The sequence below is a fragment of the Xiphophorus hellerii genome, chromosome 22, assembly GCF_003331165.1.
Source record: "Xiphophorus hellerii strain 12219 chromosome 22, Xiphophorus_hellerii-4.1, whole genome shotgun sequence".
Classification (NCBI taxonomy): Eukaryota; Metazoa; Chordata; class Actinopteri; order Cyprinodontiformes; family Poeciliidae; genus Xiphophorus; species Xiphophorus hellerii.
This window is the reverse complement of record NC_045693.1, coordinates 11,206,414-11,227,031: the sequence shown is the minus strand read 5'-3', so window position 1 is coordinate 11,227,031 and position 20,618 is coordinate 11,206,414. Positions and strand designations below refer to the sequence as shown.

The window sequence follows — 20,618 nt, the reverse complement described above, 5'->3', positions numbered from 1 at the left end:
GCAGAAATATTTATTGTAGGATCAGATGTTTCAGTAACGGCATTAGCATTCCTGAAACGTTATTTTTAGATAATGTTCCATAACAGATCAATAACTTATAAGAATAAAACAGAGGATCTTTGCGGTACTCTGTTTAGCCTTTCTGTTAGCTGCTTTAAATCTTAATCTCTCCTGAGCCTTAATGAATCACAGACATGTCTCAGTGGATTGTTTCCTTCTTGAAATGGCTTTCTATATCTGTGCTACATCTTTTTCATTTTTAAACAGGGCAATATTTTTTAACGTAGCTAACTTTGGATCTTTTTTACTCTGTAACAAACAAGCCTGGAAGCGCATAGATATGGTGTATTCTCTGATCAGAAAAAGATGGGATTTTCCGCTTCCAGCTCGGCCTTAACCCGTCACTTCCACTCAAGCTGAAAATTGTCCTATTCCAGACAGCAGCTGATTTCTGGGTGCATCTCTGTTGTTCGGCTGTGGTTTAAGGGACAAGTATTTTCTACTTTTCAGTCAACCATTCTTTTGCTCCTTCCTTTGTACCTAATTACCTGAACCGTGCAGATGGAAATAATTCAAATCGAAGTACCGTTGAAATCTCCCTTTCTCAAGTGTGACTTGAGCTTGCATGTTTGTGCAGAAGAATCTGCATGTCTAGAAAAATGACAGGACCTCAGTGAAACAGCATTTTTCTAATTTAACACATTCCCAATGACTCGTGTAATGGCTTGGCTTTGGAATGTGGAGAGCGTTGGGTGAATGATGATCACTCAAACATTCACACACACATGTGCACCTGCACAGCCTCAGCGAGCGAGTGAATGAAGTGAGTGGCGGGAGGTGAGGGGCCGTAATTTTAAGCGGCTGCTCTCTGAATGTCGGTTTTGGACGCTGCGATCCAGCCCTGCCATCGATAAGATAAGAAACACATGCTCTTCCCACCTCCTGGCAAGGGAGTCCCAGGCGGACCTGCTGACGCACGCACCCAACAGCAGTCCCCCATCACCTCCCCCAGCCCTCCGCGCTCCTGCCTCAGCCTCATGTCAGGAAAGTGAAAAGTAGTGCCTTGGCAGCTTGCCCTTGACTTACCGCCAGAAGGAGTGCGCTGCAGAAGAAGTGGTCTTTTCCCCTTTTCTTCTCATGCGCACTTTTCATCTATGTGTTGCAAAGGAGGAACATATTGAACGCTAAATGTCGCCACTGGTGGGATCTTTTTCTGCCCTAGATATTGTGTGACGGGGCTCCTGACAGCACCATGTTCGTCTCTGTTCAGCGCTGTCGCCTGGCTAAATACTTCAGCATGGGGAGAGGGATCACTGATGTAGGAAGAGTATAACTTGTTTTTAGATGTGCAGCAAATAATCCTTTGTTTGCATGTGTCAGTTTGTTGTGTCATGAGAAAAAAAAGCAGATGAAGGGGAATTTGCAGTCTCACGCAGCAAAATAAAAGCTTTTCTTAACATTTAATTTTTGACTAGATCTAGCAGAATGGTAAAAAAGTGCAATTGTCTTTTTGCAGCGATGATGGACCCATTCACACTATTTAAGGGCTTACGTAGCCTCAGCAATTGATTCATTTATCTGAAGTAAAGATGCAACAATTAAATATTTTTGAATGATTTCTAATCTCTGACAATATTTTTAATAAAGGCAAATGTATTTGGGATTTCATAATTTAGTTCTTTAAGTGTGTATTCTCTAAGGCAGAGGTCTCCAAAACCAGACAGACATTAACACTAACCTGAACATAGATTTATTGTAAGGAAAACAGTGAAAGTTGAGGAAGAAACTTTATACAGCTCTCTCAAAAAGGAGAAAATAGAGAAGGCTGAGATGGGTTTTATTCACACGACATGCTTCTGTGCTTGAGGAGTTTAAAAACTGTCTTCCTCCTACGTTCGGAGGAAGCGAGGCGCCCTTGGCAACAATGTTAATTTTCATTGGCAAAGAATTTTTTTTACATTTCTCATCAACAGCCTTTTTAATCCACTGAAAACTAGAAAACACTAAATATAAACTCACCCCATATGACTATAACAATTAAATGTTTGATATTTGTTCAACTAATAAAAACAGGATGAAAATGTTGGAGGGAGATGACCAAATGTAAATTTAGTCATGTGGAAAGGTGGGATTAATTTGTCACTCATTCTAAAGAGACTTAAGCTTGAGTCGTAGGAATAATTAAGTACTCTGCAAAAAAAGAGTTGACATTTAATTTACAAATGTCATAAATAAATTTGAACTTGACTCAGACAGTGTTACTTCTGCCACTGCTTTCACAAGAATGTTGTCTATATTTTGTATAGGATGTACATCTTGTTTAGTTTTTTGGGGGGGGTTTGAAACAAGAAAAATTAAAATCCTTACAAAACTGTTTCTAAAGCTTCTTTTGTGTTTTTTAAAACAATAACCTGACTATATTGCAAAAACAGTTCTATACTACGTTAAGTTGTTAAAGTTTTGGTTCTTAAAGATTGTGTAAAGAAAATATCTTTTTTTTTCCATAACCAGAAACAGTTTGACTCCCTTGTATAACCTTAGTCTCTGTTATTCTCCTGTCAAAGGATAAAGCTGATTATGATGAAATCTCCTCCAGTTGTTAGCGCAACATGCTACCATGCAGCTGTGTGGTGCCACTGGTTGGAAGAAGTCTGAATTTTTGTCAAGTCACAACGCCTTTTGTCTTTTACACACACACACACACGCACACACACATAGTGATGGCATAGTTACTTTGAAAAAGTAACTTTAATCAGATTACTGATTACTCCTTGAAAAAGTAACTCAGATTACTGACTACTTGATTTGGAAAGTAACTAAGTTACATTACAAGTAACTTTTTTAGTTACTTTCAGCAGCTGCTAACAACAACGCTGTGAAAATTACATTGAGCTTTGCCAAAACTTAATTGTAAGCTATTTTATAATGGTAACATCAACAATGTGTCTCCACTTATAAGGTTGAACTGAATGGGAGATTTTTTAATGGTGACAGTACAAAAAACAAATCACGTTAGTAATTTATGTGTGTTTTGTGTGGTCCACTATTGTCTGGAGAACTCTAAGGAAAAGTGGATTTTAAAGTCTCCACCCCTCCCCCCATCCTCCAGGTTGTGCGTTACGGCCCTGCGTTTGGTGTCAGAGCGCAGCAGACAGCGCTCCTCCTGCTGCTCCACAATTCAGATGCACAGATTTGTGACACTTATCTTAATATTAATAATTATAATGGCGTTTAGTTGCACAACTTTACGGACTCGTTCATTGCTGGCTGTTTTCACGTTTATTGCGCTGTTCATATTAGTCTCGATGTGTGCAATTTTCTGGAGCGCAACGCGAAGCTCGACGTCAGTCACAGCAAATAGCCTATATTAACTTGACATTAACAAAGACACAGCGGGACGGATCATCCGGGAAATGATGGACTAAAACTAACTGGATGTCAGACAAATTCTAGGATTTATTATGAGTCTGCTTATTTCCAACCCCAAATGAGCAACTTCACGTTTAAAAACGAGCTCAAAAAGGCACAACCCGCGACTCATTAAATTTACAAGCAACTTTAAAAAAAAAAAAAAAGCCCAAAGCCGCTTATAATAATCGGACTTGGCGACAGAAACTCAAAATAGTTCCTGTTTTTCCACCAACAAAATGCGCATCTTCCCCTTCCCTCCATTGTTTATGTTTCTGTCGCTGCTGATGCTGTCGCATAAAAACGGCGATCACTCGACAAGACGCGTAGAGGAAATAAAATTAAATTCCCAAAGAAGATAGTAACGCACAGTAACGCAAAGTGATTTCGATAAGTAACTGTAGTCTGACTACTGGATTTGAAATGAAACCTCGCTGAAAACACATCGTGTGAGCTTTCTCGATGTCCGCAGCATTGCGCCGCCTGGGCGGTGCGGAGCGGCGAGGAGAAGCTGGGAGAACAGTAACTGACGGGGAAACGCGAGTCGACGTAACACCGGGGCTGGAACTATTACTTTTCTTGGGATTCAGAGTTACCTTGGCGACGTAATTCGCAAAAAAACGACGCCCCAAAAATCCTATGCAAGTCAATGGAATCAGGTCGTGGAAAAAAATCCAAAAATTGACCATATTTGATGATTTGTTGTGTTGCAATGGCCTCACCTAGAAACACCTTTCAACGTTCAGTTCGGAGATACATTTGTGCTTTGTTCGGTGAAGATGGTATGTTAATACGTCTTACGGTTTTTCTACAGTTTGCTTCTAAGCGGCACAAAGTTTTCAGAATTTTTCGGGGTATAGTATAGTTGAGTGTAGTTACTCAACATCTGTGAGTAATTGTGTGAATATCTGTGTGTTTTTCGCACTGAAAGGGCCAGTTTAAGGTAATTTTCAGTATCATTAAATATTTCATGTCAAAAATGTATGCCCCATTAGACGTAAAGACTTGAAAATGGACTATGCATCACATGATAGGAGTTCGTCCTGTAATCGGTGGGGTTGTTGGACAAGAAGAGCCGATGGCGCGACATGGCTGCCTCGATTCTGTCAGGCAGCTGTGGCTACAATCTAGTAGCTTTTCATCGACAGCTAGTGAATGTGTGCATGAATGGGAATGACTGATGTCATTGAAAAGCGTCTTGAGTGTTCAGAAGTGTTACAGAAGTCAGATTTTATTTAATTTAAAAGTGACAGTAGGACATTTGTAATAGTTTTTAGGTATACTTTCATATTCTGTAGACATTTTATAATTATAACAGGTCAGCTGTTATAAATGAGCTTTAAATCGCCCTAACCCTGTCGCAGCTCAGTTTTATTAATGTAATTTTCATTTATTCATCAGAATGTTTACCAATAATAATTCTGTATATCGATATTATGCATGGATATATTTATATATGTATACACATATTTATTTATTTTAAATTTTTTGTTTTTTAACCAATAGAACACGATGGAAGAGAGAAGGCCAGTACAAGTGAGAGGAAAGAAAGTCAGGAAGCAGGTGAGAAAGTTGTCAGGTGATCTGAGTTGAGGCCACAAATTGATTGTCATGTCAGGAGAGTTTGCAGTGTTTTCACTTCAGACTTCATCGTGAAATCCAGTGATAAAATGTGCGTGTATTTAATTATTCATTTACTGATGTTATGTTTTGGTCTTTTTGTTAGCTTGGTTTTTTTGCTTTGTATATAATTCAATAATTAATTACAACATATTTTCTGATACTCAGAAGACAGAGAGCGTGACAATGATGGAAAAAGAGAGAAACAGACCATACATGATGATGACCAAGGTGAGAAGTAGACAGAATAGCGACAAGTTAAAAACATATTGTATGTTGCCTGTATGTGTGGAGTTATTATTGACACCAAGGAGATTGTAAGCGTCCATTTATACAGTGTCAAAACAAGCAAATACACAAAAGATCCTTTCAGAGGAGTTGGAATGAAATGTTTAACTGGCTAATATTCAGTTAGCCAAAATTTTGCCTTCTGCTTCTGTTGTTATATTATTCAGACTATTTTGCAAGCATCTATGCAGGCGTTAATAAAGATGCTTTAGTTTCTACTAAATGTCAGTATTAAGTTTGCGGTTTTCCTGGCTGATCACATTTATTGTCTTCAACGTCACAACCAAGTCGAGCAAGTTGTCGTTGGGATTTGTTAATAGTTGTGGCTAATGCTAGCTGATATGTTTTTTTTCTGTTTTATGCATTTAAACGCAAAAGGAAAGTGTTCACTTGTTGAGAATTTATAGTACTATGTTTTCCTCTAACTTATTGAGAAAAACAAACATCAACTCTTCCAACTTTGATATGTTTTGTATATGTGGCAGCCATGTTGGATAGTAAGTGTAAGATGGCTTGTGACCTTTAAGGTTTCCAAGTTGGAATTCAGACTTTTTCTGCTGTTCTTTCTGATTTTCTAAATTAGAATTGGGAAAGTCCATCTTCTAAATATAAATCAAACACATTACTTATATGATCACCCTTTCCTGTACCTATTTTATCCTGTTCAGGTTTATTCACAAACACTTGTCTAATTGAGTGTTGGTCATCAGTAACGTGGTTTTTGGATGAAATCAGAGTTATATTTAAACAGCTACATTTTGCAAGCGTCTATGCAGGCTTTAATACAGATGCTTTAGTTTCTACTGGCTTCAGCAACTGGAAGTCAGTAAAACATTATCAATTCATTTGTAGCATAAAATTTAGATCCAATTCTATTCAAATATTTTCAAGGTAATTGTAATTAGTTGTTTTTTTTAAAGTTTCTATGAAAAATGTGGGAGAGTTGAAGGCAGCAGACAAATCTGACGAGTGCTGTTGTGAGTCAGATACTGTACATCACAATAAAAAAACATATAAGATTTGAAGAAAACAAATAAATTATATTATACTTTGACAAAACAGCTGCATGAACAGAGGAGCCGGGGTCACATTTTAGATCATTCCTTGTTACGTAAAAGAAACAAATACCCAGAGTATGTTTCGCTGATTTGAAAAAGTTCATAAGCAGTATATGGTTTTCAGACAGAAAATTGTTGTGACTGCGCGTGGTCTTATGTCTTACATAATACATATATAATTCGAATTTGATCAAACAAACAAGATATAACAATAGTTTGAAATATGCATAAATACAGACTTGAAAGAGGAATTTTCCTGCGTCACTTTGCATTTTCACACCAATTGTTGACGAACAGAAATAGTAAATATGTTTTTTACATTCATTAAATATGTAGCAACATGCATGTGAAATCAGACATATCTAATGGCGATATAAAGAAACAGCAATGATCATGCGCCAACTGCCTGCTTCATTGCGTGTGTGTGGCACAGCGCCACCAGTGGAGAGCCACAACATCTCACTGCCTTACCTCACACCTTCCTCTATTTGAACAATTGATGCATACATTTGGAGATTTTTTTTTACCATAAAGATGTTTAAATCATATAGGGAAAAAAACTTTATCAAGTGAATAAATTCATTTTATTTGTTATGACACAGTGATGTGGTTCCTCACCCGTCACTAGAACATTTCTGGATGTATCTCTAACCTTCAACTCCCCTCTCCAGTCCTTTAGAAGGTGAGAGTGTGTTGATAATTCAGAAAAAAGTCATTCTAAAGCATTTCTGATGTTTCATTTTGGCCTCATGCTTGTGTTTTGTGTTCTGTCCTCTGTGACACTATTTGAAAAGTAGCCTTGTCATGTGTTATAAGTGCACACATTCTGGAGCATCAGACCTCTGTGCTGCATGTGGGCTGCCTCACACAGACCTGAAATGACTCTTGTGTCTTTTAGCAAAGACAACATTATGGTGGAATGACTTCTCAAACCACTAGCTGCTTTTCAGCAAACCACTCCAAACTGAAGTACAACCACAGCTGCTAGCATGCACATGTACTTCTTTGTACAAATGTAATTTTATTTTTATTATCTTGGTTAGATGAGATTAAGAAAATCTCTTAAATATTATACAGCTCTAGCTAGCTCTCAGGTTGTCCTAATCAATGCTTATTTTTCCTTTATGGATGTCATAAGTTTATTAGAATATTTTAAAGTTTGCAGATGAAATTTGCCTTTATAGTTAAAAATATTGAAGATGCTTTTATTTTGTAGTGTTTAGAGTTAAAAGACTATACCAGCTAATCCATTTATGTCATATTTTCTAAAATTAGCACAATAGGTTCAAGCAAAGGAAGAAACTTGTTACACATTAAAATTCATAAATGCCCACGTTTTTCTCCTAAGTCACACCAAAAGGATTTCTCTCATATGTCCAAGTTGACATATTAACACTGCATACATGCTGCATTGATAATGTGTGTGTGTTCTGAAGCAGATTATGTGCCACATGCAACTAAACCCAACCCACAAGATGCAGCGTCATGCTGGAACACCCAGACCTCACTGCACTGAGGTGATAACGTGACGAACGTCAGAGACACTCAAATTTTCCCTTTTGTGTACGTTTAAGGCAGCAATGTCTAAGATGCACACATAGTGCAAGTTACAGCTATGACAGTGTAAGTAAAGGCTAGGGGGAGAAAAATGCTCCACATTGGATTGACCGACAAAGCTTGGTTGCCAAAGAAGCCTCCATAACTTTGATATCATCTGTGTGGAAACATTTTGATAATCTGTGGATTTAAGACACAGATCCATTGTAAAATTAGAACTAGAAATTTGTGCTGCATTAATAAAAAATATTGCTGCGTTCACAAAGCAGGCGAATGTAACCCAAATTTGTTTTCCCCCCTCCATATGTGTCCCATATCCGACTTTTTAATGGCAGTTTGAATGCCCCAATTCTGGTCTTTCACCCCCCCAAACATTTCCAAATGTGGTACTAAATCGACTATGTAGCCTATAGTTTTCAAAGCGTCTGTAGTTTGAATAATGGTTTTGTATTTCATCCAACTTTTACGTCACAGGCGTGAAACATGCATCATAATTCTGCACCAGAAAAAGCCAGTAAATCGAGATGTAAACAACAGCTGAAGCAAACAGTGCCGATAGTGACACCCATCACATTACAATCCCACCTTTCCTGACTTTGACTACACATCCAAACAGACTTATCTACAAAAAGTGCAGTCACTGCTACATTAAAGGCTATTGCTGTTAGCTGTTCTTTTTTTTGCTCCCTTTGTCTTGTTTGATTTTGTCACAATACTGTCAGCTCCCACTGCTCATCAATTTAAAAATCAGTCCGTAGATGGTGGCATCCATAATTATTTCTATAAATAATAATTGAGTAGTTGGAGTTACTACACTAATATCAGCTACAGTGGAAGGTTCCCTTGAAGTATTTCCAGGAGTTGTGCCTTCAAGTTTTTTGCCAAGTGGAAAATCTCTTGGCCTGAAAAACTAATTTATCTTTTTTTTTTTATATGTACGCAGTGTAAGAATACTGAGATGCTGCTAAAGTGTCTAAAATTGGGTTTCATTTCTAAAATATTTGGTCAATCAAATCTTAACTGGATAAATTGGGTTTCATTTCTAAAATATTTGGTCAATCAAATCTTAACTGGATAATTTTGCCCTATATAATCATTTTTGAGATTTATCAGGTTTTTACCCTAATTGCGAAAACACAAAACGTCTTTAATGCTTTGTTAGCCATTCTAGAATTAGACAACAAAGAAACACTATGATCTCATTCAACAAAGAAGTCTTTTAAAAGTTACTAAGGTACGATTTTATTGTAAATTTCCGTTCACAGCTTTTCTACAAACCACTAAGTTTTCCATATAAAATTAAACTATTCTAAATTGATTTCCTGAATGAAAAATGCTCATAAATTTAAATTGTGAGTACACTGACTTTACCATTCTGGAACATTCTTAATGTGTTTTTACTCCTGAAAGTCCACATTCACACTACAAAATGGTGCTGGCAGTATAAAAAATACCAACTACGCTGTTTACAAATGTATTTTTGTCCAACTAAGAGCAGGTTCTTTAAGAACCTTGGATGTGAACAGGCAGATACCCAGACAGACTGTTACTGGTTTGGCCTTTCCTTCCAAGTCCCAGGGTGTGGTGTCAAGATAAGTGTTATGCAACAACAGCTCACTGCTTGAACTCAGACCTTTATTCAGGAAGCCCAAGTCCGAGTCAGCCATAGAAACATCTGCCAACTGGGCTGCAGGCACTTCTAAGCATGCTCAACATACTGATTTCTGCATGCATGATCAAACTCGCACTAAAACTTTCTTTATTTGCATTCAACTTCAGTATTAAGTTTGCGGTTTTCCTGGCTGATCACATTTACTGTCTTCAACATCACAACAAAGTCGAGCAAGTTGTAGTTGCAAGTGGGAAAAGCAATGGGATTTGTTAATAGTTGTGGCTAACTGCTAGCTGATATGGTTTTTTTTTGTCTGTTTTATGCATTTAAATGCAAAAGAAACATGTTCATGTGTTGAGATTTTATAGTACTATGTTTTCCTCCAGATTATTGAGAAAAACAAACTTCCAACTTTGATATGTTTTGTATATGTGGCAGCCATGTTGGATAGTAAGTGTAAGATGGCTTGTGACCTTTAAGGTTTCCAAGTTGGAATTCAGACTTTTTCTGCCGTTATTTCTAATTTTCTAAGTTAGAATTGGGAAAGTCCATCTTCTAAATATAAATCAAACACATTACATATATGATCACCCTTTCCTGTACCTATTTTATCCTGTTCAGGTTAATTCCCAAACACTTGTCTAATTGAGTGTTGGTGATTAGTGACGTGGTTTTTGGATGAAATCAGAGTTATATTTAAACAGCTACATCCGAGATATGTTATCCAGATTTAAAGATGAATGTTACGTTTGCTCTTCTTTTGCTGCCATTCCTGGTGTGGACTCCTGTTCTAGAATGAGAACTGCTGCCTGTGTTCCTAAATAAAATAGAGTTTTTAGGACTTCATCAGTTGAGCTTGGTTGAATTCACCTTGATCTTACCTAATTATGAAATTAAGTAAGATTAGTTTTTTTTTCTGTGCTACAGCAATGCTGATGAGCAACACTTCTTACAGTGCACTTTTTCTTGTATCTTAGAACTTATCTAATTCTGCTAATTATCCATTAACATAATTAGCACAGCTAGCATTAGTAATTCTAAACAATATATGTTGTGTGAATTCCTGAGAGAATCCTGACCGACCTTATTTTCAGAAAGGTGTCAACATTTCCAAATTCACAATGCTTCATAGCAGTGTAAGGTTTGAAGTCTCAGTTTGCTGTAGCCTAAAGCCTTTTTGTAACTTCTGGAGTTCAGTCCAGATAACTGGCTTCATATAAGTCCCGAAGGTGGTCAAACTTGGGCCATGTGGCAGAAGTTTCCTTTCTGTACCTAAAAGAGTCAGATACGAAGAAACCAAAACCTACAAAAGTTTAGCTATCTAGTGTAGCACACTGAATATACAACTGACACATAGAAAATAATTTACCCTCAAATAGTATCTCCCACCTTTTGTGCTTCACCTAACTTTATTTTTAACCACTCACTGATTATGAAAATGCCACAATTGAGATTTATTCCCTTACTAACAACTTCCTCACTGAAAAGTGTTGTTTACAAGACTTGGATTTGCTAAGGAATCATGCTGATTGGAAAAAGACAGGATTTTTTAGTTTTTGACAGGCCGTTAACCTGTCGTGATCATTTCAGATGAAAACTGTCCAATTCTTGTTGCGAACTGATCCTAGGCCCAACCCAGGTACACACCAAATAAACAACCATGCATGCTTGCTCACACTAATTGAGAAAGTGAATTTAGAGTCACTAATTAACATTAACAAGGGCATTATTATAGACTGTGCCGAGAAAAAGCTGTAGTGCCCAGAGAAAAGCGGTTGGATCTAAACCAGAGTCCTAAAACAAAAACAACCATGCAACCACACAAACCCATTAGATGGTTCCGATGAGAAATTAGAAATGTTTGTGTAGCCTTGATGTGGCACGCAGACATGAAGCAGAGCAGAGCAGAAACTGTTTAAATGTTTACTGTATTTTTATTTTCCCCGACCTCCCCTAACGAAGCTGGTCAGAATCCTCAAACCTCCTTCCAAAAGCTCTCAGGCAAAAAGTGGCAAACAATAATTAAGTCTAACATAGGGTCCAATTTCTAAATAGAAATACACAGTTCCACATTTCTAATGTTCAAGACTACTGTATATTTACACTTATTTCAAGCCTGCTGTGATTTTGTCTCCTCATGAAGTTTAGTTTTTAATTTAGCTTTTCCTTAAACTTTTAAATACATTCACAACAAAGCAGTACATCTTTTACTTGAAGATAGTGTGCTTAATATTTCCCACCATTGTTTAACTTTTATCATAAACATTTAAGGGGAATGACTATTATGTCCTGGTGTGTACTTTGGACAGTCCAAATTATACAGACAATTTTATGCTTGTGTAAACACGAAAAGCATTCCAAGAAATGGCAGAAAGTTCTTGGAATGCTTGGCTTTCGAATTTAGAAAATTTGAAAATGTGGCAAAAAAAATTAAAAGAACGTTTTAGATTTATAAATCCTTCCCTCCCCCCCCCTTTTTTTTAACTGTTATACTTTGCTTGTTTGTTCAACATCTCAGCATTTTTTCTTTAATACAAGTCAGAAACATTTTTTTTCTGCTTATCATGATGACGCCTTTCCCTTCTGTAGCACTGCCCAAGTGGGAAGGAAAATTTGACTGAGGTCTGAGAAAATAAAAGGAAAATCCCAGCTCAAACCAGTGACCAAGTCATGGCACCTACCACAGGAGTCTCTCCTGTGATTGAGTGAGTACATGTGGTTCCCAGTGGGGTCAACCACTCAGGAACACAGCATGCAAGACGGATCTGGCTGCACCTTTTGATTAGCCGCCACAGTTGCTGGCCCAGCACACTGACATTTACTCCTCAGCTCGTAGTGTCATTGTGGTCGCATTAGCTTGAGCCGTGGCTTAGAAGACTCTGATGAATGAGGGGAAAGATGTTGGCAGAAACTAACAGGAATAAAAGTTTTTGCAAAAAAAACATAGGTGAAGACTGGTATTAATATTTGTTTCTTCTGACCTATTGGATGTAAAATCCTAATTTCATTGGATGATTCCAGCTTCATAAATAGAATGAACCTTTTCCTCTTGTATGTTGGAAAGGGACAAATACATTGAATTAAAAAATAAAAGTTTGTGTCCAAAGAGGCATTAGCAAGTTTCACCAAGTTTTTTTATGCGTAGCTTAGCTGCCCCTACCCCACCGGCTGTTATACACTGACTGAAAGAAGGTTGCTCCACTTTTTTGCTCACGTTTGGGAAAAAGCCATGGTGTGGAAACCGACTTATGTTTATGAGATTAACACAGTTTTTATCATCTGATTAGCATTGGAAAGCTATGTGCTAAATGTCTGTTTTTAAGCAGCTGATTGCATGTTGGCTAACTGAGCAGTTAGCCCAACTAGCTAACGAGCTTATATCATCTTTTCTCTCCCAATGTAGTGAAATGACAAAATGATTTTTTTTAAAGCATAAATTATGTAATTCTGTAAAAGTGCCATTTTTTCATGATTATCCTACTATAAACATCTTCATAAAGGCCCATCGGAAGGTCTGAAGAAACAAAAACCTTTTCATATATTTAAAAAAAAATCAATGATTAAAACAATTAAGGTGTTCTTCCCAGAACAGGTCATAGATTTGCTATTAGGAATTACAATAATGTGATTTCAAACATTAACCAATTTGAGCCAGGGAACAGATCTGCTTGTACCTCAGCATATCATCTCATTAGTCGGTGTTCACATTAAAAAAGGCCTTTAAGAATCATAAACTGAAAAAAAATGGTCTGTGGATTTGAGGTGTGTCATTTCTTTAATTTTGTCAAACCCTCCTGAAAAAGTACCAGGATATATGGTATTTTCATCTTCAAGAGAAAGGATTTTTATTGTTGTATCATAACTGCATAATATTTAGAGCATCTTAATTCTGTTTAATTAAATTCTGATATGCATTTTATTAAAAAATGTGACTGTTATTTTAACGCAAAGTGATTTAAGCATGAATAAATAGATAAGCAAAAAAGAATCAACACATCACATTTAAATCATGTTTCAGTCAGATATTCATCAGACAATGAACAGCACAAAAAGCAGCAGCCTGCAAACTGTCCAGCTGAAGATATAACTATGGGCCTACAGCTGGAGATCCATAGACCAGAAATTTGTTGCAAATCTCTGGTCTTTGGTTTTTGTCAAGTTTGGAAATGTATAACTGCATTTTTTTGCTGTTTATGTTTTTGACAGCATATTCCTATAACAAAAAGAAAAAAAACTGAATTGGGGTTTTACTTTTTTACCTGTCATAAAACACAAAGTTAACGTCATTTGTTTTTGTAACTCAGTATACTTACACTGATACTGTGTGTTTGTTGCTCACAGCTCATAACTGATTTAAGGGTCAAAAAAGAAATGAGGGCTTGATAGGTACAACTGCTTGTCCTTTTCATGTGGTTATGAGGCATTTGACTGTTTTTACTCATGTGTACCGATAGATACTTACTTTAAATGTACAAACGTTGTAATCATAAATGCACGTTACAAATTTGCGAAATTTTGTCTTGAACATTTGAAAATAGGACAGTGATACATGGCTCCCTTTCTATTTCTCTAAGTCTTCCTCTCTGTCCCCTGCAGCTACCTTCACCCCATTCGCCGTGAACTTTTTTTCTGATTTATTAAGCTTAATTCTCCCGATGTGCGTCAGAGCCAGCCAGGAGTCTCGTGAGGCATTGCACACTTAAAGAGCGGTGCCTTGTGTCTGGACAGTGTCAGACTGTATCGCCCTCCTCCAACTCCTGACTCCTGTCCTACCCCCTACTCTATTCGCCTCATTCGTCTGTAGCCACAAGATCGCTAGAGCTGCATAGACCCTCACACACATTCAGTGCAGTTTGAGATGTCTTTTGCAGATCAAAATATTTCTGAGGAAATAAATCAAATCATTTTTGCTTGGAAAGATCTTGAACAGCTTTGAATTTTATGATGTTGCCTCCACAAAGTTCAATAAATTTTATTTGGATTTTATGTGAGCAGTGCAACATTGTGCAATAGGAATAAAAAGGTTTTATATTTTTCCCAAAGGTGACAGAAATTCTTCTTTAACTGGGATCCACCTTAAAAACACATACATTCAAGATAAGATAAAATAGACAAAGACACAATAAGTACTAATAAAGCCGCAATCATACAAGGCAACCAAATTAAAACAGTCCTAAATGGGTAATATATCTGAAATAGGATGATTGCATTAGGAAAAAATGACTTTTTATAAATGTATTTCCTGGCCGGGGGAACTTTCTAAAGCTGGAAGGGAATGTGACTGGTTTCCTGACCAAAAAGGCAGGAACCAGTAATCTTGCTAGACTGGTTAACGATGGCGAGATGATTTCATTTTATTTGTTTTCTTCTTCATTGTGATGAAATTGTACCAGGTGGAGATATTCAATATGAGAATGAATTCAATCAATGGCCTGTAAACCAATTCCAGAACATTTTCATTAACATGGAATGCACTTATTTTCCTCAGCAGGTGTAGCTTTTTTGTAAACGTGGCCCACATGCTGGGAAAAGAGAGGCAATTGACCATTTTATGCCAAGGTATTTAAAGGACTTAACCTGCTCCACTGCCTGGCCTTGGGTAATCAAAGGCTCAAGGAAACTATCTGATAATTTACCTTTGCTTGTAGAGCACAACTCAGGAGTTTTGGTGACATTTAGAGCTAAAGCATCGTCAATTAAACAAGTCTGAATAAAATCCATGCTAAGAAAATCACTTTTATAATTTACTTTTAAAAAATCTTAAAGAGTCTTTATGACTGGTAAGTTAAATTAAGCTAAACTAAACCTATTTCTCCTTTTTACCTCTGTTCTAAGATGCACATGCTTCAAAATAGTGTGATATGAGCTTGCTTTCTGGTCCATCATTGCTACAACTAAATGTGGTATTATTAGCTTTGGAGCTATGATCTATTTCAATTAGTGCAATAGTAAGCGTGTGTTAGCATATTTGCAGTGGACTGAGTGAAATGGTCAAACTTTGGCTCTTCAGATGATTAAAAGCATCCCTTATTAGTTTTTTATGTGACAAATATGTTTTTAATCTGAAGAGGTCATTGCCACCTATCGAAGTTTCCTCTTTAAAAGTCTGATCCGATAATTAAAACTTCTGTTTTGTCTGTGTCCCTCTTGCAGTTTTGCTTTACGCCCGTACCTTTTAATCTGCAGTGCTTCACTTTACATGTGTGTGTTTGCTGTCAGGACACATGGCTTCCAGCTGCTTGTTCTGCTGTGAATCATAGCAAAGGTTGAGTCTGCACTGATACAGCTGATAGCCAGGCTTTCCGTGAGAAAGCGTCATAACAACAATCAGGGCCGTCTGAACACAGCAGTCAGTATATTTATGTTATCTAACAGCACATGCAATAGGAGTGCACCTTAAATTAAAACGCTTTTAGCTCTCCCATCTGACTTGATTTTTGTTCATTGAGCAATTTTTACTTTTTTATACTACTTTTTTCTAAAATTTGACACTTCATTTATTGTTAGTTAGAAACAACAATTTTTTTTTCTTTGATTCTTTTCTTATTATTCTTTCAGATTTTTTGGCTGTGCTGTACTATTTCAACGAGTCTGAAATTTGGATTTTGACTTAACTAACTTAGAACTTTTTCTGTTTGTTTTTTTTTCAGCAATGTTTTTGTAAATTTTCAGTAACTCTGCAATGATTGTGGTGTTTCATGATCCAGTTCCAGGTGTGAGACATATGGTGCTACATTAGCCTTACTTTTCTCTACAGAGCAAATCATGGTGACTAATTTAGGGATGGGTAGTAAGTAGTCTCGAAAATATATTAAAGTTCCAAAAGTGAATGATAGAACGATACAGTAAAAAAAGAAAGGGTTTATAAAACAGGTATTTTATATCTTTTACATTTTCTGATCTATTTACATTATTACTGACCACCAGGAACAATATTAAACAACAAAAACAGAGACATGGCCATGGTTAAAAAGGCTCTGAAGTGTTTAACTTTTAATCAGAGTAAAATCAGGTATTTTCTGCCCAACAAAAAATTACAGTTAATAGTTTTTTAGTTTTGAAATGTAACTTGTTGGGACCACTCTGTAAGGTTTTATTGTAAATTCAAATAGTAAATGTATTTAACCTTGAATCAAAAGATAAACCTCGCCTGGAAAGGCATCTGAATTAATCAACTTAGCAATTGCTGCTGTGATGTTAATTTCTGGAATAATTTTCTTTGGACAGATGAGTCTACAACTGGATTATTTAGACAACAGATTGAAACATATAGCAGCGATGAAGCATGGAGGTGGAAGTGTCATGCTTTGGGGATGCTTTGCTGAAGCAGAACCTTGTCAGCTCATTATCATAGGTAGAATCCATCATCTGTCATATCAGAGGGTGCTGGAGAAACGTGAGAATATTTGTAAAAAATATTAAAATTGAAGCAGAACTGGACAATACCTCCCAAAAATACCAGTAAATCCACCAAAGACTGGCGGAAAATTGAGAAGTGGAATTCATGGCCTACACACACACACACACACACACCCAAACACACATAGCTGGGTTTGACTTGAGGTGAACATCCCGAAACATTCAGCCCTGGGGAAATTGGCATTTGGGTTCAGTATTTTCCACTTATAAACATTCTTTCTTGCTATAAAATGTAGTACTTCAAATCGTTTGCAAATGGCCTTATAAACCATTCCTTCATGTTGGCAGCAGCAACACTTGATTCCCTGAGGTTATTGTTGTGTTGACACAAATTTGTGTTACAGATTGACTTTCGGTTCTAGTGAAGTTTTGACTTCTCACGAACTCACAGTCTGCGTTAGTGTTTTGGCTAAGTTACAGCTGAGTAAATGTCAATGAATGGACCAGGTGGTTATTTTCATTCTTGTCTCAGTAACATGGTAAAACTTAAAGATGGAGCCGCGGTTCTGCTTGACTCTTTCCATTTGCACGGTTGATAAAATGGTTATGGTTTCTGAGTGCGAATTCTTCTCACAGGCAAACCTTTCATTAAAACAACTTTCTCTCATCAATGATCTGACAAATGGCTCTTTTCTAACAACAAAGTCAGTAACCAGCAGCACTTAGTGAGTTCTCAAGAACATCATTTGTTATTGAGCACATGCGAGTCATCCTTTATCGTCATGCCTGTGTTTTGAGGCTTTACAGGAAACATAAGAGAGCTAGCCGGCCCATCTGAGGTTTTAGATGAAACCTGGTGTCTGCAACACAAAGGTTTTCTGGTGACATGGTTAAGGACACACTCTGGAATATAGTTTGGTTGCAAAATTATTCATACCTTTTGAACCTTCAATATATTTTGTAAAGTTTCAAACACAATCTTCAGTGTGCCTTTGGGTTAAATTTTATTTGATATACCAAATAAGTACTAGAAAAGCCCAGGCAATGAGAGCATTTATTAGAGAAGTATTCAAGAGCTCCAAGGAAGCTCATTAATGGAAAAGTGATAGGAAGAACATCAATGTTAAAGGAATTCCAGTCATAGTTAGCCACAATCCTGAAAGGAGGAAAAAGTTGATGGGAAGGTGGATGGAGACAAGTATAGAGAAATTCTGAAAAAAAAAAACTTATTAGAGATTGCAAAAAAGAAGAGTTTTACCTTCCAGCAGGATAATAAACCTAAATATTCAGCAAAACAACAATAGAATCAAGCTGTTGTAAGGACTCAAAAGTGTTAAACATTTTTCAGTTAACATTTTGCTATATTTTGTTTTTATAAAAATATGCTCTCTTTGTATCACCTCCCTACTGATTCACACTTCCACCCCTGAGGATGGCTCAACCCACATGTGATGTGTGGTCTTGCTTTGAAACGTCAGCATTTGCAAAAAAGCAATAAAGAGCAGAGGAGCAGTGGCCAAGCGTCACCCTGGCGAGTGTGAACTGACGCATGCTCAGTTCAAAACAACCCGCAGTAGACAGCGGCAGTCGGACATGAAACAATCAAAACTGCAAAGGCATGAAATGAGGGAAGGATGAAATGACCAGCAAACACAGCAGCAGTGCTTAGTAAACTAAAATGTCGGGCCTTTTTCTATGTCGGAGCACTCTCGATTTTAACACACAAACATGGATAAAAAATACAACAAATCTGTTCAACCGTCTGAAATTTCAACATGGAAGGATCTTTTACAAAATGGCACAGAAAGGAAAGGAATTTATTCAATATAATTGATATCTTACTATAATGTGGTCAAATTTGTCACTCAATTATTTTATTTGTTTGTTATGTTTGTGATATATTTTGTAATTTAGTTTGAATATTTTTTTTCTAAATAATCTCAAGTATTGATGAAGAGTGTAGTTTTTATATAATTTGATATAGTATTCCACATTTGCATTAATAATTTCTTGGATATTTTGAGTGAATGTTTAACAAGAAGGTGTTGGAGGGAAATATAAATGTTTTAAAATAGAAATAGAAATTTTTTTCCAAGTGCAACAGATTTGTTGATTTTCCATACTCTATGGCTTTAAAAAACAATGTTGATTGTAATATTTATTGGAATAAAAAAGCCATTATTTTATGGCTTTAAAAATGTTGATTATATTTTTTTCTGAAATCAAGAAAAAGCAAGAAACAGCAAGAAGCTGTTTAGAGGAAAAAAAGACTTTAGGCCTAAATTCATTGGAAAATCTGTCATAAATTCATTCAGTTGCTCACTGAGAACTATTTTGTAAAGAACAATGTGCAAAACGTTCGTTTTCATCTTTATATAATTATCAGGATAAAGAAGCTAGAACACAAATGTTAGAAACACTTAGCAAATTTCTTCTCTAAAAACATTGCATCATTTTCCCTTCACTTCCTTGTTATGCAATACGTTGTGTTAGCTTGGCATTAGTGTTTGTGAGAAAGTGGAAAAACTACAAATACTGTTGTGTCTCTTATCTGCACTTTTCATACACTTCCGTAATTTTTATGCAACATGCCCAAACAAGCTGTTGGTACGGAGAAAACTGGTAACAATTCAAGAACTAGCAGATGTTTATGTGTTTGGTGTTTTGTTTTTTTCAGGCTTGACAGATGAAAAAGTGAAGGCCTACCTCTCGCTGCACCCGCAGATGCTGGACGAATTTGTGTTGGAGAGTGTGAGTGCTGAGACGTTAGACAGATGGCTGAAGAAGAAGACCAGCAGCAGGCCTGCAGGTACAGCCGTCCCACACGCAGACCGACGCATGCAGAGACGCTGGCTGCAGCTCTCGGGATCACTGTAACATTCTGATTGGATCAGCAGATTTCACTTGGCTTCAGTGATGCACAGTTGTAATTTCTGTAAAATTTTGCCTGGTTGGAGGTTTGCTCTCTCAGTCAGCGGCGCATGGGATCATTCAGGTAGCTTTTAGCAGACCCAAAGGTGGAGGCAGGTCCTTTTTAATATCCTGATCTTCTGCAGCTCAAACACCTCAACTTCATGTGCGTCTTTTTTTTTTAATTGTGGGAGTTTGCGACACGCAAAAGACAGGAAGAGTGAGCGAGGCCTGTCGGGTCTTTACGGGTCACTAGATGTGTTTGAGCGGGCCGAATTGAGTTTGTGCCGTGCGCTCCACACACAGCCGACTGTTTCTCAGACCGACCACATCCATCAAGGGCCCACAGGGCTGGCATTCTGCCCAGGCGAGCTGCTGACGTCAGAGGCGACCTCCAGAGACATGCAGCCTACTGAAGGAGGCCCAGAGGAGGGGCGGGGACGGTGGCGGTGGTGAGGAGGCTGTGCTGACTCGGGGCGTGGGCCCTGCTGAAGGAGGAAAGTGGCATAGGACAGATTTGTCACATTTCGGAGCTGCCTTCTACATGAGGTATTCCATGTTTGTTGCCGCCATGTAGGGAGCCTGATGTTTAGAGTCTGGGAATGTGTCTTTAATAGTTTCCTGTATGCTGTGTGAGTGTGTGTTTGGTTTGACTGATCCCAAACGGAGACGATCATGTTAGTAACTCTCACTGCCGCCAAGTTTTATGAACGCAGTTTAAACCTGTTCAAATCACACCGCTGATTCACAAAAGATATATTTACATGGTAAAAACTTTTATTTATAGGTTTAAGTATATATAGTAT

At 37.3% G+C, this 20,618-nt stretch overlaps 1 protein-coding gene across 7 annotated transcripts in view; it reads left to right on the top strand.

The window, feature by feature from the left end:
- The window catches only part of pde10a (phosphodiesterase 10A), an 85,339-nt gene that overhangs the window by 34,114 nt on the left and 30,607 nt on the right, over nt 1-20,618 (top strand). For 3 of the 7 annotated variants that reach the window (XM_032552577.1, XM_032552576.1, XM_032552582.1), the window contains exons 2-4: nt 4,915-4,971; nt 5,197-5,259; nt 19,580-19,711. In XM_032552577.1, coding sequence (XP_032408468.1) covers nt 4,915-4,971; nt 5,197-5,259; nt 19,580-19,711 — 252 coding nt within the window. Of the gene's footprint in view, nt 1-4,914; nt 4,972-5,196; nt 5,260-19,579; nt 19,712-19,987; nt 20,362-20,618 lie in introns of those variants that run through there. The other 4 variants (XM_032552578.1, XM_032552579.1, XM_032552580.1 and 1 more) reach the window with 2 other exon arrangements.